At 30.0% G+C, this 27,054-nt stretch overlaps 1 protein-coding gene across 1 annotated transcript; it reads left to right on the top strand.

The window, feature by feature from the left end:
- Nucleotides 1–2,970: 2,970 nt before the first annotated feature.
- LOC146529272 (D-beta-hydroxybutyrate dehydrogenase, mitochondrial) lies at nucleotides 2,971–26,367 on the top strand. Its single transcript, XM_085201532.1, has 8 exons — nucleotides 2,971–3,092; nucleotides 6,810–6,932; nucleotides 7,626–7,805; nucleotides 15,558–15,761; nucleotides 18,291–18,444; nucleotides 19,932–20,119; nucleotides 21,942–22,115; nucleotides 24,228–26,367. The coding sequence occupies exons 2-8, from the start codon at nucleotides 6,822–6,824 to the stop codon at nucleotides 24,384–24,386; spliced, it is 1,170 nt and encodes a 389-aa protein (XP_085057658.1). The 5' UTR covers nucleotides 2,971–3,092; nucleotides 6,810–6,821; the 3' UTR covers nucleotides 24,387–26,367.
- The last annotated feature ends 687 nt before the right edge of the window (nucleotides 26,368–27,054 follow it).

Raw genomic sequence — 27,054 nt, 5'->3', positions numbered from 1 at the left:
TAATAAGACTCTAAATATGTTTTCTTTATGTATGGTTTGTTACGTGGTAAAATATACCCAAACATAATATACGAGAACTAATAAAAACAAGCGTTATAAATGTCTAGCGTGGGCCTCGTATCCAAATATTATTTATTATTTTCCTCATTTTTGCAAACTGTATTTAATTTTTATAAGCGAATACAGCTAAATTTTATGGGCAATATAAAGAAGTAAATACACGTCAATATGTGAATTAAAATAATGGTTCCTATAAAAGTGTAGAGTTTCATTATTCTGAACTCTATGTTTCGTCAACTATAGATTCTCGTAAAACTCGTATGGTACGAGAGAAATAAAAGTAAAGTGAAATTATGAAGAACCCTGAGTTACACTAATCCTAGTGCCACAGGAATGAAAATAAGGAAAAATGCAAGTCATTACATATTAGTTATTTACGTAATACATATCAGAGCCCCCCTTGTGTCAAATAACACCTAACCTAGTAAGAAACACCCTTACTCTATTTTAATGCATTTAAAACTTTTTACTTCATTTAATATGCAATTGTAGACCTAGAATAATATGCATCGTGGCGCAAGAGTACAAATGCGTGACCGTAAACGAGCGGTGGTGGGTTCGATACCTAATCGGAGAAATGAAATATTTAATATTTTAATTTCTAAAAAAGAAACATATAAATTACTCGGTGAATGTAATATGTATATGACTTAGATGGTTCTGTTATTTCTTATAATAAAACTTATACAGTTATATAGCGGGGGTGTCAGTAGTCTATCAAGATATTATTTTAAAAATAAATTTATTGATATTTTTCTTATAGTATTAGTATTTCTCATATATCTCGTATTTCAGTGTATTTTGCTATCATTCGAATTTTTTTAAAATATTCGTGTAATAAATATTATTGATAGTTATTCTATTACAATTACAAGCTAGAGTGTTATATTTATTTGTATTGTACCATATCTTTTAACAATTTCGATATTACTCAATTTTTTTCTTAAATTAAATGAATAGTTTCTTAAATGTATTCAAAGTGCATTTTAAGTTTCACCTAAGAATTTATATTCACTAGAAATTTTGTATTCAAAGATTAAAATAAGAAATAATATCTTTCTGCACAAAAAATAATTTCGTTACTTTTAATCAGTTGCTTATGTTTATTATTTTTGATAAATGCTATTTATATTTCCTTTACAAATGAAGAACATTTCGTACAGAACGACGGCAACAATTTAGTAAACTTCAGTAACACTTTTCAGAAAATCAAGGTTATTCACCACCTGTAGGCCGTATGTAGCTACATAAACTGCAAGCTTACCGCAGTGATGTTATATTTGAATTGCAAATGCAAATTAAACCTTAACACTGCACACTGCCTATTCCAGATCCCAGATTGACTGAATAACCTGATACAAAGTCACCATTGAATAAATCTTTTAACAAATAATATGTCAAATCATTGTGGGAAAAAAGTTCAATATGTGAATACTATTGATACTGCAATACTAATATTATAAAGCCTAAGAACTTTTTGAGTTGAAAGCTGCAATAATAAATATTTATGTGTAGGGTAATCAATTTATCGAAAAAGGCTGTAATATGTCACATTAATCGTTTCGATATATCCCACGGAAATCTCACAACGACATTTAGAAGCGCTTCCATGGATGAAAGTGAATAAACATTAAAAAAACCAGTAGAGTCCGAGTTACAATCGCCCACTGAGGGTTCCGTACTAATTTCAGGATTGTAGGTCAACGATAAGTACAAGTTATTAAAATAAGTTTGCAGTAGCAGTGGTGTATTTTGTATTAATTGAAATACAAATATAAGTTGGGAATGTTTTTTTTTGTGAAAAATCTATAATATTTTTGTTTTCCAATTTTTCCTTTATCTGTACTGTAAGTGCTCACTTCGTGCTAAGTTACATAACTGTAGATCCACAAGAAGTGTCCTATAGGTTATGATTACGTGGCAAATTTCATGCAAAATCTAGCAAAAACGAAGCATAAACGCTCGTATCTTTTGATTAAGTTGACTTAGATTGCTCTTTTTCTTTGCTCAAAAAGACCGTAGATCTAAATATTTTTTGGCTTGATACTTCTAGGCGATCTAGAAATAATTGACCTTGACAGAGGAACGACAATGTGATCCTATGTGAGGGATTCTATTTTTTCTTTTTGAGGCAAGAAACCCTAAAAAAAATGTAATAGGCTTACGGTGTGCATGAATATGTAATTTGGTTCGTAAATGTAATTAAACGTATACAAATGTGGTAATTTTAAATATAAATGAGTTCCAAAAAAAACACAGAAATTTATTATCAATTGAAAAAGCCTACAGACTGGAGCGTTGATTAAAATTCATCCAAAACGAAATGTTTTTTAGGTGTAATTTAGAAGCATATGTACTTTTTTAATCTTCACACATTTCCCATAATTTAATTTATGTATGCGTAGAGAATGAAATTTTTATATAGATGATTGTATGAAGCTTACGACTTTCGGGCACTAAATATCTTGAAAATACAGATATTAGTGTGGGTAAAGAATCTAGCACCGCAATATATCTAAGCAGCCCAAACGAGTATTCTATTATACCTGTGTAGACAAATAAATAAATAAATAAATATTCGAGATTACAAACTTTTTTAATCGGTCCGATACTTGCAACGATACGCCACTGTAGATTATAGGGCTACTATTATATATGTAAGTAGGTATATATATGTTTAATAGCTTGGTCTACTAAATAGCTATAAAAAGATTTTAGCTCTATATATATTATCTCAAATATAAAAATCAGTAACAATATCAGGAAAATTTCATTTACATTTATCAAAAAAACATCAAATAAATCTTCAAAGCAGAAACGAATTGACTGCGTGAATCTCAGTTTTTACATACCATCCGAAAATGTACTAGCTAATAAATAATATAGTGTATGTTTAAATTTAACACGTCCGCTCGAGTTGGAAGGTTGATTCAGGCGATTCAGCAACCACAGTGGCATCCCGCGACCGTCTTGTGACGCCGCGCCGGACTCCTCGAACATCACGCCCTACTTTCATTTTCGTCGCGTTCAAAGTATGTGTTTTTAGTGATTTTCTATTGATTTCTTATATAAGTGAATTCATGTTACATTTATTACAGATTTGCAGTTAAATTTCAATAAACTTAGGTATATGTAAATACAGAACACCAATGTTATGTGGTCTTTTACATAATAAATGTGATAGTGATAATAATGGAGATGTGCAAACATAATTTAGTAATACAAATTTATTGCGCAATACATAAATATTAAAGCTGACAGGGCACTCGGTAACTATATTTTCTTTGGTACAGGAACTAGGCAGAGCAACTCCGGAATAAGTTTTAAGTTTGTTCGATTCGAAACGATCAAAGGACCTTTAGAGAATCCGTAAATTAGCTTGGACATTTCTTTTCATATTATATACTTTTACGATTTCATATACTATTTATAACTACATTCATTTTGATCAAATTATAAATATACTTTCTTTACATAGTGGTGACAAATTATTCTTATATAATTAATATTTTTAATACTATATTAAAAATATTTACATACTGTTACAAGTCAATAACTTAACTTGTAGTTATTTATGTATATTACCCGTACATATTTTCATATTAAACTCTAATTTAAAATTAATGGATTCCATACAGTAAGATGTAATTAGAAGTATACGTTTATATATGTATTCTATTTTCTTGGCATAATAGCCATCTTAGATTTGAGTAAAAGATGAATTATGTAAATAATTAAACACATTTGCCAATAGCATTAAATCTATTTTAGAAAGCATCGATTAGAATTAATGGATAACGTGAATTTATAACGTCACGCTTCACGTACACGCTTTACACAATTAGACGAGATGTTTTGAGCTACGTAAAGTAAGACTCCCGTGTTAAAAACCCCGTATAAATTATTTGGGCGGTGGTTTAGGTACTTGCAAAATTTAGCTTTCCCGGAATACGCCCTAAAACAATAGTATAAAACAAAGTTTTTTAAAAGTAAATATATCTCAATATGAAACGATCAACTTTATTTAGTAGGTAGTATACGCATACTAAGCCCCTGTTATGTTAATAACTTGTGCTATCTGAATAAGTAAATATGTATATAAATAAACATATACATAATAATTCTTAAAGTAAGTTAAAAATACCTTTTTATTCTGACCACATTTCTGGTTATTAGCATAATTTAAACATTGAAATAAGTCTGCATGGAAATATATGTGTCAATCGAAGTAGAAAAAAATGTTTGAAAATAAACTTATATTTGAGTAAGCAATTATCAAGGGTGGAAAATTATGAACAATGCTCTCAATACTGTTGAATACATGTAAATAGATACGTTTTGAATCGGTTTTTATTCAGCAGAGTAGGCAGAGGGAACCTAGTGCTAAGATACTCGGTTCCATTTTCCGCCGAATTAAATATTTCGTTCCCGCGAGTGCGATTCGATCACTTTTATTAATATTAAACCTAAAAGTAAATTATTAAAACGCGTCTAAAAGATATATAGAGACGTCATAGGTATATCTTTTTGGTTAATACCTCTAAAAGATAAATAAGTAAATACAAATCTATTTTTTTTTGGAAAAATCCAAATAAAACAATAAACTTGTTAAAATTTTCCGACCAAACTGTTATTGTTTTGTCAAAATGACATTGTTATCCTCAACAACACAATCTGTGAAAGGAATTACATTCATAATGAAAGTCTTTAGAGAAAGACATTCAACAGAAATTTAATTTTTTCCAAGAGTTCTTTTTGTAAAATAATTGAAACAATTAACAAAAGCTGAAAAGTTACACTTTAGTACTATATTTCGTTAACTAAAGTGAAACCATACTATATTTTCACTTTCTTTAGATATTATATTTTTTTAAATTAATTAATATAAAACTAAATAATATTTATTACACATATTATTGAGATTTTTTGTGTGATTAGCGTATTTCTTTTGTATTGTGTAACTTTTAAAATTTTGTATCGGTATGAAAACCAGAATATCATGTATTAAGAATCACCGACGTAAGTGCTACAATACGAAAAAAAAATGAATCGCGAATCAAACAAAGAACAAGCCTTAATTTCGGTATGTATTCTTCCACAGTGATCGTAGGGGAATACTAATAGAGAGGATATGTCGAAGTGTCGAAGAAGAAATGGGGATTTCAGTTTTATAGTTAACGTAAATGGAGTTGTGGACTACATTTTTTTATTCGAAAAAGTCTAGTAGTTCCGATTCTTCTGTCATCACCCAAAAATGTTTTTTTTTTGTAAAAATATTTAATGTACAAACACATATTAAAGATATAGATTATTTGTACATACGATGTAAAGAGAGACCAAAAAAAATTGTAAATGCGAATGTCAGACAGATTTAATCCAAAGAAAACATCCGCTTTATTTCCTACGTCAATATTTATTAGGCAACATCCAATATTGACTCGGGGACTCGTGGAAATTATTATATCATTTACAAAAGTGACGGCATTCGCGGGATGTCTATTAAAAATTATATTAATGTTTCGAGATGGAGTTTCGGGTCGTTCGGACGTTCTTTGTATAAAAATAAACATACGTTAGCTGCGGTCAAAACGGTCCGCGACATTTATACTGAGTGCATTTTCTATTTACGAAGTCACAGACGGCCAGTCGTGGCGCTGGGGTACTATGTGAGACTGTAAACGCGATTGGTTGTGGGTTCGATTCCCATTCGAGGAAATTCAATATTTATTTAAATTTATATTGTCATTTCTTCGCTCTGGTATCGGCGCAAAGCGACGGCGCAATGCCTCCAGAATACGACGGAAAGTGTTACCACTAGACTCTTGACTGGAGTGTCTTAACGCTATATTCCTACCCTGCTATTTGCGAGATACAGCGTGAAGCTGATCATCATGAAGAAAATGCATGATAAGTTAAGCATAATAATAATCAAAACTTATTTATCATATGCAGGTATGTACATTGCTTCGTATTATTATAAGTTTAAACTAACATTTTACTGCTTCAGGGCGGGATTCTGATTTCTATGCAGTTATTAGGTAGCCTCTGGTTGAATGAGATTAATATGTAATTAATTTACCTGTTCTTATTGATTTTAGTAACATGTCAAAAAACAATCTATATAATGTGATATTTAAGTTAGAGGTATTTATATCGGTTACTAGGTTGCATATACAGGATGTTTGATAGATCGATAGAGTGATGGAGAAGGTTATTTCCAAATATTTTTTCTTATTGAAAAAATCTGAAGCGCTTTTTTTATATTCTACTACACTGTGGTCAAAAAATTATATAATTTAAATATGCATCATAATATTGAACTCCAATAATGGATTCCAACCTCAATTAAAATTTAATCTATGTCCGATTTAAATGGTCAGCCATGACTGGATGTTTCACTAAATATAGATCAAGGTTATTTCAGGCTACGGTCGAAATTCTAAATTATTTTAATAATAAATAGTAAAGTAAATTATTTCGATTTTTTTTTTAGACTTTTAAAGCCAAAATATAAAAAAAAAATCTTGTACTTGTCTATTGCAATTTTATTTTGATATATTATGTAGATTTAAAATATAAATTTCAATAATCGAATGTCAAATTCTATTTTTGTTGTATATACTATGTATTCCTATCCATAATTAATCTCTTTTTGTTCTTAGATCTAAACTAATTTAATTAAAGCAATAAAAAGAACCACTTTTTATAAGTTTTGCAAGGTCAACTACAATGATTTCCTGTTGGTGCAGAACTGAACAGCAATGGCCGCGGGCGACGTCACCCGCCGCGCCTCCATCACCGCGCCCTCCATGCACCGCCGACCCTCGGCCAGGCGAGGATCACTCATCAAAAATCCACAGTCTACGTCACAAGTAACCACAACATTATTATTTAATAGTAATATAAAAACGACTATGCAATAAATAATCTTTCTTTAAATAAAAACTACAGAAAGTAATAAAGATAAATAAAGTTTTTTTTTTATAAATATATATACAATTCTGAGTCTCGATATTTAACTAAGATGTTTTGTCCTCACTACAGTAAAACAAACTAAAATGGCTGTCGTGTTAGATATAAGTTCAAAAATAGATAGGTAATTTTAGCTTTTCATATGATACTGTTTCGTCAATTTTTTTCATAAACTTTTTATGCAAAGTATTTTTGAGCAGCTACTGAGTATACTAACTTTTCCCAGTATATTTATAGAAGTTTAGATCATCTACTTTGTTAGTTCTATACTATAAGATAAAACATAGCACGCTATGAGGTCTTATATAACTTTTAGTTTAATTTATATTTATATTTTTATGTAAGTTATTTATATTACGTTAATATTTCAATAAAATATTATATTAAATTAATTATTACGTTGTTATATTTTATGAAATTTATAAAAAAATATAGTTTTTTTTTATTATAAAAAGGCGTATTTATTATACAATTATAATCGTGACGCATTCAAATAATTCGATTTAATTAGATTTGTTTTTCAATTTTATTTAAAAAAAATATATTTAGATATTTGAACTTAAAGCAAATAGTGACTGTTAATACGTTTACAGGAAGTGCCATGGGATATTATAGACCGGTGTGCACTGCCAATTGTGCTATGCCACGCTCTGGCTGTGGTCCTGTCGGCGTTGCTCAATGCTCTACATATCAGTCAAGTGTCCGTATTCACACTCTTCCTCTGGTTTGCGATCTCCGTGACTGGGTCACTCTGGTTTTACCATAATCTTCAGGTATGTATCAGCAACAGTTTAGGTTTAACGTCACGCTGTATCCCTCACACAGCAGGGTAGGCAGAAGGAACCTAGTGTTAAGCCATTCCATTTCCCTTTTTCCGCCGAATTCTAGAGGCATTCTGTGGGGGAACTGAACACCAGAACGAAGCAATATTAAATATTTCATTTCCTCAAGTGGGAATCGAACCCAAACCTGTCGTGCTTACAGTCACAGAGTCACATGCTTGTGCCCCTACGCCACGACTAACCTCGTAAGTATAAGCAATGATTAAGATAATATATTTTCTAAATAGAATTATACAGAAAGCGTTACGGATATACATATGCTTTCTTAGTTTCAGCAACTTATAAATTTAATGGGATTCCCTTATACATAGTTCATAACTAAAATTGAAAAACTTTTTATTCTTTTATTTAGTTAAAATAATATATTTGCAATAATACTAATACTAATACTGACGTATTATCTAATACCGTCCCTTTGTAACTACATTCCGATTAAAATTCTTCTAATTGTAGATTTTAAAGGTCAAGGAAGCATTCTTAATTTGTGACAATCCCATTTTACCGTCAGGAAGAAACCACCCACATTTGCAATCACGACTACCCACATAAAAGCTTTTTTTAAAACAAAGATAAATTCCATTGGATATAAATTATTATATTTAGATATATGAACTGGGCAGCACAGAGAGATAGTAAAACTTGGGTTATTGGTAATTCCATTTGACTACGAATATTGTGAAAAATATTGCTAGGAGTGACATTTTAAAATACCAACACTGAATCACGGTATCTATATAAAAAAGTTTAAATAAAAGTTTGTGTAGATCGGATTGTTTCAATAAAAAGGTGCTTTTGTTCTCTAAAATCTATTTAAAATCAGTTAATGAACAAATTCATTGAATGAAAAAGCTTTGACACGGACATTGAACATTTTAAATTCTTAAATAAAGAAGTATAATAAAATAATATATTGTTGAGTCTGTCGTGGCGCAGCGGCACAAGGGTGTGACTGTAACGCGACGTTTGTGGGTTCGATCCCCACTCGAGGAAGTGAAATATTTATTTACGTTTATATTTCCATTTCTTCGCTCTGGTGTCGCGGCAAAGCGCGGCGTTGAGTTCTGCCACTCAAAACGCTATGCCTCCAGAATGACAGAGTGTCTTAACACTAGGTTCCCTCTGCCCACCCTGCTGTGTGCGGGATACAGCGTGAAGCTGATTTTATTTAATATTTTCTAGAGGAAATACTTCCAGTAGGTATAGGCTAACGAATTAACGTAGATCCTAAATGTAAATTTAGTCGTGATAATTGTACTGTTGGGTATTAATTATTTTCGTGGTTAATTTACGGATAAATACATACCTCGTCTCTTAATACCGCGTCTCGGTTCCCTATAATGCTATATTTTATCTTATATGGAAGCCATTTGTTACCTTAGAACTACAAATTAATTAAATAAGCCGCCATGTTGTTTGTAATCTAATACCGTTAAATTAAATAAACTATATTTGAAATATCTATTTTTAACTTAAGTAATGACGAGTTTCTTAGAAGAACTTTCCATTAAGATCTTTATAATATAAATATATCTATGTAATAAATACATGGATATATTGCTATACAGTTTTAGGAAGGGGATAAACTTTCACGATATAACATATGTAAAGGTAAATTTAAAGGTCTTAATGCAGATACAGCAAAAAACTGCCAAGTTAATTAGAAACATCAATAAATTGCAATTAAACTAAGACCATCATGGTGCAGAGGGACAGATTCTAAATATCGAGTCTATTGTTTGTGAACTTAAGCTCCTGAAGAGAGAATTAATTATTTTTATTTCTTGTTCTGGCAAAGCACGGCGTTGTGTTCTGCTACTTAACACACAGCGTCTCGAATTGGGATGAACCTATACTTATCTTGCTATATACCTACGGTACAAATCGTGAGGAGAAAATAAACTTATGGCAAATAAATATTATTTCATAAATTACCTTACAATAGCGAATAATTTTCATTATGGTTAAGTTATAACTTAACCGTACCTATTAATTGGTACGTTTTAATTGTAAGTATAACCACAAATCCATATATTTCTGCTGAGCTATATATGTAACATAAGTTACTTTTAGTAAATGAATAATCACTTAAGTTTAGCAGAAAAACACTATTACTTTATAGCTCGGATGAGTAATAATACACTAGTATTGATTACAATACAGATATCCAACAAGACAAACTTACAAAGACGAGATATTTACAAAGGAGAGATCAACGGCGCCAATTTGAAAAGTAACTATGAATTTTTGACATTCAAGCAACCCACTCATTCCCCATACAACTTGTGCTGAGTCACAAACGCGTGGGACGATCGCACCAAGACGATAAACAGATAAGAACATTTATTTTCAAGAATAAGATACAATCAATGGTTAAACTAATGACACTTTTACCATATCAAAGAAATTAAGGCCAATATCTGTGATATGAAATAATAAAAGTCATAAGGGAACCTTTACGACCACATATAAAATGGAGTTGGAAGTCATAATACAGCGAATAAAACTATTCTACAAGCGTAGGCGTAAATGCATTGAGTAAGCTATAGTGCCCGCAATATACGCACGAGGGTGAGCCAAAACATAGGATGGATTTCGCCTTAACTGTGTCATTTATTATTTAATAAGAACGTTAATTCGGCACATTTGGTTATAGCTTTATAGCAATTACTTTCGGTAAATTGGTTTCATTATTTTGTTGTTACTAATATATTATTTATTTTTGGTATTAAAAATTCTTAAGTAAATTCTAGTAAAACATAACAAATATCACAGAATCAGTTAGTTTAAGAACTATACTACTACTCCGGGCAATGGATATTTGGACAAAAAACTTTATAAAAATCTATACATAATAAAAATATCTACATAAATCAAAGGCTTTCACCTTTTTTCGTTAAACATTCACTGTACGATTTTTAACGGAGTGTCTTAACAGTAGGTTCCCTCTGCCTACACTGCTAAATGCGGGATATTGAAAGAAGAATGGTAGATATTAAGACGAGAAGTTCTTTAGGCTTTTGACTAGCGGTAGCAATTATATTAATTTACAAATAGGACGAGCTGGGTACTAATTTGCATGATGGTAAACGAGGTTGCACGTAACAATAGCTACTCGAGTTTTGGACCATACGTCATACGGCCTACGTACATACGACACTGTAGCCCGTAAACACTTTAATATTAGTGCTCGCTTTTCAAGTGATTATCTATTTTGGGTCCACTTTATAACGTACACAACCCCGCCTGACAAACAAGCTGACCTCGTTCAACTTAATGTTTTCTGCACATTGCTTATATTTATATATTGCTTCAGTATAAATCAAAAAATATATCTAAGATATTTATATGAATAATTTAAAACCGTAAAGTTCCTATCCAAACAACGATCTAGATATCTTTTGAACTTTAAACAACAGCTTTAGAGAAAAACCAGACGTTTAATGTAAAGTTGTTTCATAATTTAAATAGAATATTAAACTATTCTTTCATTGTTCTTAGATATCAGAATTGCATATCGTAGATGTGACATTTTGTAGGCGTTTTTATATCATTTAATTTTAAAATGCTGAATTGTAGCTTAATATAACGATTTTATATAGTACAAATATTATAAGTTCTTATAAAATGAATAAGTTAGTGAGTTTTCAATAATTTGTAATATACGAAAACTAAAAGGCGCCGAAACACCCACATGTGGTGCGGGAGGAGACGGACCGAATTGGAACTGCGAGCATATTAACCTAATGTAACTCGCTTTAATATTCAATAGCTTTATGAGTTCAGTAATACTGTAATATATACGCACAAATATTTGTTCGAATTCACTCAAGTCATCGTCGAAAGTAATATCGACAAAGTTACAAAATATTGTAAACATTCCTAATATGTGATTTATTTTCAGGTTACATGTATATATAATTGTATTTAATAAAATCCATAGTTATACAAATAAACATTAAGGAGAAGTTTATTCGATATTCCTTTATTTTATTCGATAACAATCGATCGATTACTACTTACAAGACATGAAAGTTAAAAAAAAGAACAGTTTATTAGTAACATTGTAAGAACGTGTTAAGCTAAGTTAAGTAAGAGCCAATATATTCAATTTATAATATGAAAATTACGAAACAACTGAAAATGGACATAAACATTTTCATTTTATCAAAATCCATTTCATAAACGCGCATAAGCTGAAGTGACTCTTGTAGCGAATTTTCCATTACCAGTCTATAAACAATTTTATAGCCGCATCAGGGGCCTTATTCCATCATAGAAATGGGTGGTAGATGTTTCACGTAACTTAACTTGTAAGTATATAAATTACGAACCTTTTAACTCAAACTCAACTAAATATAATCGTTTGAGGCAACTGGACGAACTGTTTTTACCTTTGGTGTCTTATTGTGCAAAATATTAGTGAAATTAGAGCTTTTGTTATTTAAAGTCAGAATAGTACTATGTTATTACTAACTTTTGCTCACAGCTGTGTATACAGTATACACGGCGAGTCGCACGATTTATTGTAGTTAAGAACTTTTAAATGCATGACAGCAACAACCATTAGATCATGATAATATGCAAAACTCATCTTTGAACAAATCTTTTGTATCTTTTGTTTATGAAAATATCTTCTATGAATCGGAAAAGTTTAGACGTAGGTGGTGTTAAAAAAATATGTCTTAAATATGAACAAGTTATCCTTTGTAATACATGTAAAATGTGAAACACGTCAGCATTTTATGGAAAAAAGTAGAAAGTATGAAATTTTCATCAATTGTAGGTACAAATCCACATTGGGGTTTTTTATAGTACAATAGTTTCTATGGTGAGGTTAAACTAAACGTTATATAAACGTTTAGTTTCGGAACTAGCGCATCAGAGCGAAAAGTAGAGAATGGTAACATTTAATATGTCATTCTACTAAAACAAAAATATTGTAAGATGGTATGGATGGTAACATAAAATAAAAACAAACCTTTTTGATTAATTAAATGTTAATAAAAAAATGTTGGACTAATATCACAGAGATGGAAAATAAGGTCATAAATGGTTCTTTATTTTTCTAATGCTTTAGTTTTGTGGTTCTACCAACTAAATAGTTTTCATGAAGAAATCTTAAAAGTACTAGATACGTTATATCATTGTTTTACATGGGCGTTGCCCCGCGAGTAATTATATACCAAAAGATCCCAAATAAGGTCGCGAATCCCCAGAGGGAGCGGCTCTGTGAGTTTAATAAAATAAATGGATATTTTACTAAATTAAAAAGTAAATTGGCCAGGCTTACAAATGTAGAGAATATATCTGATTTCTTACTGTATACACCAAGCCAATAATATGTATGTTAATAAATAAATTAAAAACATGTAAAAATATGAGCTATGCTTTGAAATTCTAAGCTTTAAAAAAAATATAATTATAATTTTAAAATATTTTAATTAAATTACGTATTTAAAGAGGTACTTAAGGTAAACAGTTTTTCTGTTAGAGTATTTTTAAAATAAGATTCATTTCAACATATCTAAAGTGCATGTTTCTAAATGAGTAGTCTTAATTTAAGTTGTCGTAGAAATATCACTGAAATACTTAAAATTATTTCTAAAAAATATTGTAGAAGCCAATTATTTTTTAACTCAGTAATTATCTATGTATGTATATAGTAATAGTATATTGTATAGTGGATTTCATATAATATTTAAAAGCATTTTTTATTTTAGAACTTGTTTATTATAAATAATAAATATTTAAATGTTAAACAATAACAAGACTAATAATGGGTAATTTTATTTAAACGCTAAGTTTGTTTTCATTTAAAGTGATAAGGGTGAGGGTGAGTGATTGACAGCTTAACACGCGTTCATTGCAAAATAATAAATGATGGAACACATTAGGTGTGTAATTTTTATTGCTTTTGTTTTATTTTCTTTTCAATAGTATTTTCAGATAAACTGTTTTAAAAAAAACCACAAAAAACAATAATATTTTTGTGAGTAAAGTTCATTTGGTAGCTAAAACTTTGTTGAATATTTATTTAAATTTATATTTCTAGCTTCTTATCCTTTCTATATAGAAAGCGTAAAAAATATTAAACAAAAATATATATTTAACAAATATTTGCTTAATTTATATTTCCATTTCTTCGCTCTGGTGTCCACCACTCAACACACAATACCTCCAGCATTCGGCGGAAAGTGTTGAACGGAGTAGCTGATTTTTAACTATCTATTACAAGTAGTAAGTACAAAATATAATTAATTATTTCATGGACGTATTATAACTGTAACTAGGCGGGCGTGGTGAGGTTTTTAATCAATAAATAACAAATAATTTGTCGATTCAATTGAAGACGTGTACGTACTCGTAGGAGTCGTAGGTAGCGTTTGCAGTGTGTGTTGCCAATCTCGGTACATACACTTGCGTCATCCACTCTATTGGAAAGTCCAATTTAAAAATAGGTTAACGGTCGTTTTCGCAAAATAGATACTCCTAAATATATATTTTAAATCTTTTTCATTTATTTCTAACATTTATAAGTGTGATGTGTCCAAAAGTACTTTCTGAATTAATAATCCTTTATAGGGTTTTATAGGTTTTTTTATAGGCTTTTATTATATTACACAAAATATATATTTACATACATTGACAGTTATTGAACATTGTGCAGTTTATAAGAAACTAAAATTTAGAGGGTCCTTTCTGACCTATTATAGCCATACCATATGTTTCTCTATTATAAAGAAGGTTTTTGAGAGAATTTTATCGAGACATCGGAAGTTTTTATATTTTTAAGTTCAACTGATATTTATTACAATTCCTGAAATAGCTTTAAGACAATAAAATCACTTGCAAGGTGTATTTTCTATAAAATCTCTTATTTTATGAAATATCCTTTATACGCTGACGGTTTTATGACTTTTATCTAGCTTTCTATATTGTTCATGTATTCCGTTCTATTGCATCTCTTAAAAAGACTTTCTATGCAATTAAATAATGTCTATTTACCTTCATTTATATTAATTCATATAGTACATGTGACATAATTTAAAGTAAACATATTATATTGTATGCAAATGTCGCTTTTATTAGTGCGTGACTGGAAACAGTGAGAGGAAGGTAGAATTAAGAATTAACGATTAGGCAACCCTAAAATAGTTACCTTGAACGTCAACACGTCACGCATGGCTGGAACTACTTCCAAATGAATAAAATATTCTCTCAGCAGTTATTATAACCGACATCAATCAACCTGTCGGCGTCTATTTTCAACGAAAACTTTATTTCGTCACTCGCCCGATCCTATAGTACAAATTTCATTCATTGTATAATTTAATTTAGATCAATTCTAAAATTCCTAATCGCACAATAATTATGTTAGATATTTTTTATTTGTATGAACTTTACATACAATTAATACACAAAGATTGATCGAACTTAGACTAGTTTTTTTTATGATTGCATATTTTTATTGATATATACCTACCTACTTATAACCTACCTAAATCAAAAGGCCAAAAAAGTAAAAAATTAAAGTATGACTAGTACAAGTTACAGTATATACTTATTCAAAAATACAACCAAGAAGCAAAAATTTCGTTATAAAATGAAATTTTATAAACTATATTTTTATATATCATAGTTTTTTATACTAATTATTTTAAATATCCATATTGTCTCCGGCAGGTAACAGCAGCTGGCAAAGCTGTGTTGGTGACAGGATGCGACAATGTAATAGGAAACGCTCTAGCCCGAAGGCTCGACGACTTAGGGTACCATGTGTTTGCGGGCTTTCAAAATAAAGCTGGAAATATTGATGCTGATATGCTGAAAGAAGACTGTTCGGGCAGACTGCACACCCTACAACTTGACATAACGTCAGAAACTCAGGTATATACTCTTATAATTTTAAACAAAAACCGGACAAGTGCGAGAAGGATTTGCCCACTACGGGTTCCTTACCGTTTTCAGGACTGTAGGCGGCTTAACTGATTTAGAGTTAATTTTCACTAATGTATTTTAGCAAGCTTCCTTGGGCTTGTTTTTTTTGGTTTTATGCAGTCGGAATTATTGGTTAGGATTTATTAGCTTCATTATAAGACGAAATATTTTCTATTACCCTCCTTTGCGTCGCGCAGTCAGGTTAAAAAGGAGCCCATGAAACCTCTCACAACAAAAGCTACCTACGCTTTCCATAATTTTCTACTTACATATAAATAATACGGTTGCGCAGATCCGACTCGGGACAATATTTATTTATACTTATATATCACGCTGTTGCTTACTTCACGTTAGTACTTACTTGAAAATGAAATAAAAATAATATTTAATCAACCGACGACGTCTTCGTGGCGTAGAGGCACAAGCGTGTAATTCTAAACGGGACGGTTATGGGTTTGATTCCCACTTGGTAGAATGAATTATTCTATATGAATATTTTCTTTCTTCTGTTTGGTAACAAGCCAAACCGCGGCGTTGAGTTCCGCCACTCAACCTGCAATGCCTCGATATATCAGCGGAAAGTGGGGAACGGAATGTCTTGACACTAGGTTTCTTCTGTCTTCCCTGCTACGCGTGATACAGCGTGGAATTATCACTCTAAAAATAGAAAATACAACAATCCTAACTCACAGTTTATTAACATCGAGGTATTGTCTTTTTTAAAATATATAAAACATTTATAAAGCCTTGTTAAATGAACCATGGATATGTTTCTATTAAATTTCATGTAACCAATTTGTGCTTGTTATTTTATTTCCGTGTACCTTTAATTTAATTTGAGCTTGTGAAATTGATGAAAAGTTCAATATAATATATATCGGCTTTTAAAATATTATGTCACAATGTCCTACGTATTTCTTTTCTATTTTTGTTCATAATATTTCGTATTCAATAGAAATATCTGTATTACATTTGCAAATCTAATTCAGTGTTGTCTTGCCTAGAGTACCTACGACAAATATTTACGTTTCCAATAATAGCTACATTTAGATCCAAACGCTAATAGTACAAGGATTATTAGCCTAATAAAGTATAAATAAAAACTCTATTCTTCTTAATATAATCTAAATATAAATGATCGATGTCCATTTAAATATCAGTCAGCAAATACTGTAAGTTATTCTAAATTTATCAATCTTGTTAGCTCAGTGTTAAGTGAGCTCTATAAGTTTAATCTCATAGATTCGATTCCTATATACGTAAACATTATTTTAAAGACTTTCGTTTATGCTTTGTACTAAATATATAGTATAAGTATATTATTTGTATAAGTAGAAGTACTTATTTGTTTTTTTAGCTTCACGCTGTATCCCGCGCAGAGCAGTGTAGGCAACCTAGTGTTATGACATTCCATTCAATTCTAGACGGAATGCGTGTTGAGTGGCGTAATTCAACGCCGCACTTTGCCTCGATACCAGAGCGAAGAAAATAAAATATCCGATACCTTTATTCATTGTTCAATTACTATAGTACCTAATGAGGTCTTTGATGTTCGCGATTATAATAGTACCCAAAAATGTATAATAAGTACTAAATATACACGATTAATCCGGTTAAATAGTTTCATTTAAATGTTAAAATGCTATAATTAGCACTCGCTCTGTCTATTTCAAAATGGGGTCAGATTACGTGTCTAAAATATTTGATTCATTTGATATGTATGTGATACGTATGTACCATTAAATCATTATTATTATACAAAATAACAATTTTAATTTATGTCTCTTTATTACAATACATTGTATTAGACACATTGTGTGTAACACTAACGCGGCCATCATCCCTAGCGACTAAGCTTGTAAGCTTCCATAATTTATAGACAAATATTATTAAGGTTAACGAGATTATTAACAATATCTAATAAAGTCTTCGGAACGAATATTGTACTTGTATCGCTCGCAGCTAACAATTTCATTTTGTAACGCGAATAATAGGTAAGGTAGGTAGGTCGAAAGAAATTGCTATAATTATTGGATTTTTTTTTTAGCCTAAATAAAAGAATTGTAGCAAAAAATCTTTATGTATATTATAAAAATTCGGTAAATTTTGGTGTATATTATTTCACGGAAACGTAATTTTAATAAAAATGTTTATAGATGTATAATAATATAATTGAGTTATATAAACGAAAAATACAAAATAATAATAAAATATTATTATTAAAAGGCAGAAAGTACCTCATATTTTCTACCACTATTATACTAAAATATTTTTATATTTCATAGATAATATAAAAGTGGAACAAGTATATTTTAATTTTAAAAAAAGGTCAAACAAAAGAATTAGAATGTAGAGATGAAATTAATGGCATTAGTGACGTTTGTTATAAATAAATTTAATTTGGAAAGTGTATAAACATTACGTTTAGCGACCTCATTCCACGTTTCAATATAACTATGACGTAAGCTTGTTTTCCAGATTCTGTCGGCATCTCTGTATATCGTTGATCATCTGCCAGAGGGCGCTCAAGGTCTGTGGGCGATCGTCAATTGCGAGTCGTGGTGTGCTCTGGGGGAATTAGAATGGGTTCCCTTTTCTGTAATACGTCGAGCTATGGACGTAAACCTTTTAGGTGAGTATTTACAAAAGCTACTTTATTTTACCGTAAGATGGCTGTAATGGCATAGATTTTTTGTATTACTGAAAGATGACGCTAGTTGTCTAGTTTTCAGATGAACAATTGTATATATATGGTATGTTTGTGCATTTCTCCTCCGAAAGAGGATCAACTTTCAATATTTTCATCTATTTATAGGGTGGTACTGCCCAATTACCTATAAAATTTATTATACCATTTACAAAGCTGTATAAAACTGATAATATATTTTTGTAATTTAAAAATATAAAATTTGGTCATTGTCTATTATTTTGAATTCATATTAATCTATATCTACTAAAAAAACAGTTTCACGCTGTATCCCGCACACAGCAGGGTAGGCAGAGGGAACATAATGTTAAGACGCTTCGTTATATATATAGGTAAAGCAGGTATACCCTGGTGGCAGGTGAAACTAAAAAAAAATATCATTACAAAAAGAAATAAACATAAGTTTTATAAACATATTGAGAGTTTATAAACATACTTTTTCTGTTGGTGTCAAAGTACAAACAAAATCAATTTCAAAGTTTCGTGTCCGATACTCGTAATCAATTTACAACTTCGAGTTGTATATCTATCTACTTGCTAGACTTTTACTTCTCGTTCATTATTATTCAATTTAATTCATATGGAAAATCAATTTAAAAAATTGCATATTCCTAAGGTCAAGACATTCAAAACAAAGCAATTGTATGCGCGGAGCAGAACAATATCTAGACAAGTATTTATTTTTACAAGGTTCTACCTTCAATACAATACAATACAAATCCTCTTGTCGTTACTTTTAAGTTTTTCCCCGTTAAACCTGTCATTTCTAGTTTGTTAAATGTAATACAAGTAAATTAAAATAAAAACAATTAAATGTTATTTAAAGCACTTTAACTAAGAAATGAAATATGAATTAATTAAATTAAGTATTTTTTTTTTAATATTTCCTATTTTTACACAATACAGATGCGTTTTTTCATAATAATATGTAATATAAAGAAAATATATTCAATATAGTAAATTCAGGCACCAAGCTTGTCGAAATAAACCTGTGAGGCTGTATATCCGCATACTTGAATAATAAGCATCTCTCATCTGTAGCAAAGTGTGTGTGTGTGAAATACATAATATGTATGTAAAAAGTTAATTAATACATTTATTAAAATAGGAAATATTTTGATAAATTTTATATCTGTGTAAATGTGCCTTTTTAGAAAAATATTGTAATATAATTTCTTTAATATTTTTTTAATTAACAAACGTACTACAGTATTACAGTACATGATTATGAAGACAATGGTTGCAGATTCGATCCCCACACACACTGAGTGGAATAAATACATGAAAAATTATCAAATTCTATATAATTTAAATATCATATGTTTAGAGATTTCAATAAATGCTTCTATTAATAGAACAGCTTTCGAGAAATGAAATAAATGTTTGCATTATTATTGTTATAATCATTCCAGGACCAGCGCGTCTAGTACAAGTAATGCTGCCGCTGGTTCGTAGAGCTCGGGGCCGCGTGGTATTAGCGTCGTCCATCTTAACCCACGTGGCGGCCCCGGTGCGAGGCGTGCACGCAGCATCCCTTGCTGCCCTGGACGCCCTCGCCGCGTGTCTCCGGAGAGAGCTCAAGCCGAGGGGTGTGGACGTTGTAAGTTATTTGTTTGTTATTTATATGTAAATTTAATGCTTAAAGACCAGTCGCTGCACATGGGCACTGACTTAACTATGTTATTTCTTCTTCATTGAACGAATCTAACCGATTAGTACCAATTAGTTGTACCTCCAAAGGTACACATCTAGATTATACGATAAATTATTAATATACTGTCTTGTAAATACTAAATCTATCTTCGCCCTTTACATAATGTAAGCGTTAGTAAGAATAAGCAATAAAGTATTGACATATATCTACCTAAGCTATTAAAATGTCAAAAATGTAAAAAAAAACTGTGATCTTATACAAATGTTATAGAATAAGAATAGAATAGAATATAATTAACATATGTACCTACCTATACACTGCAATTTTACATATACTTAAATACTAAATATAATATTCTGAATATAAAATGGCGTCACAATCCCTAATAACTTAACGGCACTATTACACCGGAGTTGTGAGCCTTTTCATCAAATCCTAGTTGGGTGTTGAAGAACAACTTATGCCGCCCCAATTCTTTTTACGTGCAGGCATTAATGTCAGCCTTAACTTTTTTAGAAAGTTCTCACGTGATTAAATACAAGAGTAGTTTTAAATAAAATCTTTGTTAATACAGGGTTAGTCATTTGTATTTTACGATCATTGTAAAAAAACTTATGTTAGTGATAAGGTTAAGTTAAGTTAGTTAAAGTGGTACTTTTCATTTTAGATTATGTGTAATTTTGTTAATTCTTTTCCCTAGATATGTCCAAAAAGTACTCTGGCTGTTTTACCTGCTTTATGTAGGATACAAGTGAAGACAAAAAAATATAAATTATCGTATTGCTATAATAAATTATACAGTGAATATTAAATCTTACACAGATAACATCGTGTATAGTAACTTCGTTCATACAAACGTCATTATGAGATCAAAGGCGTGTCAAAAGCACAATGTTGAACATGAGCTGGTTTCTAAATTCTAAAGACACTAGAACTAGAATACATGTCTGAGATATGAATTCCCATGCTTGATTTGATATTAATTATTAAGAACTCAATTATAAGTAGATAAATAATAATATAGTACATAATTCATTCTTATAATACATTTTAATCTCCAGAAATAAAGGATTTACTGGATCATTAAAAATTATTATACAATATTTTTTTTTATTATTCCGTAGATATTTTAATGAAAAGTAAAATTTGAAAAAAACATTTCATATTTAAAATAACTATTTGGAAAAATGAATCATTCGGACGGGTTGTAAGATGAAATACATAACAACATCATATGGATAACAATTTACAATCCTTCCAACAACGAAATTATTTTATTTTAAAATATATCTTCAAATAATAATGACATTATACATATAACTATTATCTAAAATAGCTATAGCTATACCTGTACGATACCGAAATTAGATCTTTGTATAACTTAAATGAATGGTAGCTACATTCGCTTGCTTTTCGGCGTCAACATCGTTACTCAAGTCTAAATTAGCGGTACTAATTCGATTGGAAAAGTTTACTTGGATTGGAGTGTTCTCAATAGGAAACTTCATTTGAACTGGTTTTGAAATTACCTGAAACCACTTGCAGCTTTTTAATTGCTATTCTCCTGTTAGGCAGCCATAATAAAAAGTTTAAAAATATATTTTTAATAAGTAACGTTTGATATTTCAGTTTCACCAAAGCTTATTTTGATATGAAAAATGTGTCATTTAGAATACCATATTTTGTTGATGTTTTTTCAGTCCCTTCACGTTTACCCTAAATAAACAATCGCTTTGTTATACAAATGTAAAATATAAATTTGTGTCAGGTGGTCGTCGCTGCTGGCGAATACACAACGGGTAGCGCGTGGCTGTCGGAGGAGAAACTTCTGGAGCAGGCGCGTGATATGTGGAAGCGGCTTAGCGACGAACAAAAGGGCGCCTACGGAGAAGACTACTTCGAACAGGCGCTCCGCAGCTTGGAAAAATACACCAAAAGCCCTGTAAGCTTTTTTTTTTAATTTCGCTCAGAAAATTGCATTTTTTTTTCATTTGGGATTAGGATGTCTCGCGTGTTTTTAAGTATATAATATATTTCATCCATACCTATATTATAAATTCGAAAGTAACTCTGTCTGTCTGTCTGTCTGTCTTTTACGCAATCAGGGCCAAACCGCTAATTTAATTGTGATAAAATACTCATATAGAGATACTTGAGGGTCTCGGGATGAATATAGGATACTTTTTTTTCCTCATATTTGTAATATTATTGATATATACCAATATAAACAAACAAAACAAAAACAAAATACTCTTTATTGTACCATAGAAAAGACACATATACATGTATTAATACATAGAACAGTACAATTGGCGGCCTTATCGCTAAGAGAGCGATCTCTTCCAGGTAACCTTTGGGTAGAAGAGAGAATACATTGTCTGAAAAGGGAAGAGGTGTACAGAGCTGATATCTAGTTTTACACACACATACATAAATACATACATACATACATACATACAAACATACATACATACACACATACATAAATATATAAATAAATACATAATACTTTGCTTATAAAATGATTTCTTTTTTTTGAACACAGAAACAAGAACATGAAATAAATACAAAAAATAAAAATATATTAAAATACTTATTAATTTGACATGCAATTTATTCCGCCATGTTAATAACAATCATCGCTATACGACTGTTGCTAAGCAACGATTTGCAAAGTTTGTTGTTAGAAAACGTCACCCAAAATGAACTTGCTTAACGCATCTTTCTATTGAAAACTGAAAATATATTTAATAAATATTCGTATAGTTCAAGCGGGCGTAGCCGCGTTCGGGTCCTCTAGTATTATATAAAATTTGGAAATATTCGTTGACATAAACTAAAAGTACGAAGAAAAAATTTTTAAACGTTGATTACTCACTCGTACAATGCACCAAAAGCAAGAAGTTTTTTTTATGTACAGTTCTCATTGTTTGTGTTGCAAATTGCGAGTACGTATGTTGCGGTCAATGAACTCTATAGTACTCGTACATATCTAAAGCCTGCAGATTTATTTACTAGTGGCTATGGCAAATTCGTTTGCGTGGATTTGCCATTCCACACTTTACAAATACAGAGTTACACACAGCAGAGTATACAGAGGGAACACACACAACAACACACAAGACACTCCGGTCCCTACTTTCCGCCGAATTCTGGATACATTGCGTGTTGATTGGCGGAACTCAACGCTGTCCTCTGCCTCGACACCAGAGCGAAGAAATGAAAATATAAATGTTAAATATTTCATTGACTGGGGTTCGAACCTACAACCGTCGCGTTTCTTACCCTTGTGCCTCTGTGCCACGACGGCCTGATTTACTTCATTTGATTTACTATACTTTTATTTTTTGCATATGAAACAATTTTTGAAGTTTATTCTTTAAGCAATACAATTAATTAAATAAAGAGTCTCTATATTTGTAACAATACATACCTAATGAACAGAATATTCTTGGCAAATGATATCGTGATAATTAATTATTCCGAACGCCAATATAATTGCGTTGCTTTATTATAATATAATTAATCAACCTAAATTCATTCGTGACGGTGAATTATGTTTCATCAACTCAAACGAATAATAAGCTCGAAGTCTTTTAAATTGAAAAATAAAATAACAAAATGAGAGACAAATTTTGGTCCTGTAAATCTATGCTAATCTTCTTTGTATCTATTTTATTCAATCAAAATTCTTATACTACAAACATAATATAATAACATAATATAAAATATCATAAAAAATGACAGATTTTAACAATTTGAAGATATTAGAATTATTTAAATTCAAAAATATATTTTGACACTTTATTTATGAGTAGATACGTAGAAACAACAAAACTATAAAATATATTGTTTTTCTCATTTTGTTAGGGATTGTAAATTTTACATGTTTTTATTGTTTGTAATATCGTGAAAAACATCTCTTTTTTCCGGAAATTTTCATATGCAATGATAATACAATAAATATTAATATTCAAATTTTATCCAGAACTAGAAATACTTAAAAACTGTTTTTATATTATTTTGTAATTATAAGTTAATATTATAATTTCAGGATGCGGATCTGACAGCAGTAACGCGTTCTCTCAGTGACGGTGTAACACGCACGTTCCCGCTCGCACGCTATACGCCTGTCTCGCCGCGGGAAAAGCTGAAGTCCCTCCTCGCCGAACACATGCCCCGTTCTCTCTACGAAGGATTATATGCTGATTAAATAAATATAATTACGTGATATGTAAAAATTCGCATCAACAGCTCATTTTATATCGAAAAGTCTACAATAAGTCTAATATATTATAGTTATTACAAAATTTTGCATGTACAATGAAACCACTATATAATTTCGTGTTATTAATAATTATTTTAACAAAAGAAAATTTATTGAAAATATAACAAAAAGTTCTTAAACATAATAAGTAAATAACGATGCACAAAACTTAATTAGTCAATAAATTATAGTAAAATCGTGTTTAGAACGAGTTCTCTTATGGTAAATGAGGCCAGCCGTTGTGCTTGCATGAATTATGTAAGCTTTTAAGGTCGAGTAAGTTTGCTGATCATTTATGCGAGTTTCACAGGCTTGAACACGTTTGCAGTATCTCTTGTAAGGATAAATTATAAAATTATCGGCTATTAATTAATGTTGTATTTAAATTTGTAAAAGAATATACATAATACATATTATAATTTAATAAATAGAATCAATTAATGCTTTATTTCAAAGCTTTTTATTCTAATTTTATACGTATTTCTAGTCATCCTCATTTAACTTGGCTTATTGCTTCACGAGCCACTTGAAATGCTGAAATCATGATTACTAACTGTAAAGTACTTAATAAATCGGAAAATAATTCAGTTAGCATTTTTCCAAAGGCAAAGTTTGCTGTGCTATTTGTTTGAAAATTAACTCACGTTATTGAAAGTTGTGGTTCAAGCGGTATAATGATTTTTATAAATTATATAATAATAAAGATAAATAATTCTTAAAATTCATCTATTAGTATTTTGTTACTCTAAGTACGAAATTAACATTATAGAAAGTATAAAAATATTGTATAACAATTTTCCAAAGCATTTTCTTACATGTTACAAGAAAAAATTTTCAAAGAATGTCTTTGAAAACTGAAACAATTTTTCAGGTAATATTATAAAATGTATCACGAATCGTTGGTAATAGCCATAAATTCTTTTTACGAAATAGATTTCAAAAATGATTCGGCTTTTAGGAGCATAACAGCAGGCTATTTTTCATCTTCGTTGATTTAGCGCGTCAGTCACACCTGAGGTTGGCCGGTGCTCTAATTGGTCATGTTTTTACACTGTTACTGTTACGTTAAATATTAGATATATGTACGTATGTGGACTATTATATATTTATTATTTTTTATTATCTAATCGCTTTGCATAGTGATTGCGGAAAAAATTGAGTTAAGAAGCTTTTATTTCAAAAAACTTATAGATTTTGCTATGTTGGAAAATTTTCTTCGCTTTTATTATCACAGTGTCACTAATTAAAATTAAGTAGGTATATATATTTATTTTACGTCAGTGTATACTAAATATGTATTATGAGAAATTATAACATAAGGAACATGCAGTTCTGAGATCCGAATCGATTCCTTCCTTCCTTTCATGATTGTTTGAAGTTCAAAACCATTACTTTTTTAGTTACCATTTTTTTTAGAACAGAATATTATTAAACATGTTTAGCATATTTTTTTAAAAACACTAATAATCATTGAATTTTTACCGCTGTTATGCTGTGCCGTTGATATTTGCAGTTCCTTATTTTTAATAGTAATATGTTACTATGGCATTATTTTAATTTTTAGTTATTATAATATTTTGCTTAATAGGCTTTCTTAAATATTTCATAGCAATGTAGATAAAATGCAGAATATTTAGTTTTAATTAGTTATAAAAATGTAAGATTAACGCTATTTAATAGATATATTATGTGTACAACAATATAAACCTGTGTATTTTAGGCAAACTTCAGTATGAGAGTGGAAGCAGGAATGTTAAAAATGCATCGAGTGAGTTATTCGACGACCTACTTCGCAGACATCTTGACTCTTGAGGCTACTCGCTACATTTTTTAATGCATTTAAACAAGACAAATCTTCAAATTACCCTTTCTGACCTTGTTTTTTAAGTTTGTATGTTTGTTTTTTATAAAATAAAAGGAAAACAAACGCAGTTGTTTTTATTGAAATACTCCGTAATTTAATTACAAGCGAAAAATATTTGATCAATGGAAATAAATGGAATCAATCAATTGTAATAAAGCATTTTACAATGGAAAAAAATACAAATGTAAAATGCAAAGTAAGTTAAAAAATATATTTTTTGTACTTTTGAAGTTAACCTGTAGGTTAACTTTAACTTATCTTAAAATATTCAAAAATATATGACATCTGGATAGAGCACAAAGAAGATGAAAAGTAAAAAGCAAACATGATAAAAATAATTATTTTAAAATATTATACATAAACAATATATTATATGGATTTTTATTATAAACTTAGACATAGCAGCCAGTGCAATTTAATCATATATTCATATTACTAAGTCTAGTATTCTTAAGTTATCTGCATAATCATTTAAAACCCATAAGAATATATTCTTATACCTTTCTTTGGCTTTAAATATGAATTGCAACTAAGAACTCTTTTAGAAGTTTTTGATTGTACTTTAAAAAGCCCATTTTTTATACAAAAAAATAAATCTATCTAAAGAATCTGTAAAGTACACTATTAATATAATGTAAATTGCTATGTAAATGTGTTTCTTATATATTTTGCAAATCACTACTAAAGTCGTGCTTGTAATAAAATTCCTTATAGTTTATGCCCATGACTTCGTTCGGAAATATTATCTAT

This window comes from Heliconius melpomene, chromosome 18 (genome assembly GCF_056956725.1).
Source record: "Heliconius melpomene rosina isolate 202511_hmr_F chromosome 18, ASM5695672v1, whole genome shotgun sequence".
NCBI classification, from domain to species: Eukaryota; Metazoa; Arthropoda; class Insecta; order Lepidoptera; family Nymphalidae; genus Heliconius; species Heliconius melpomene.
This window is presented reverse-complemented; position numbering and strand designations above follow the sequence as displayed.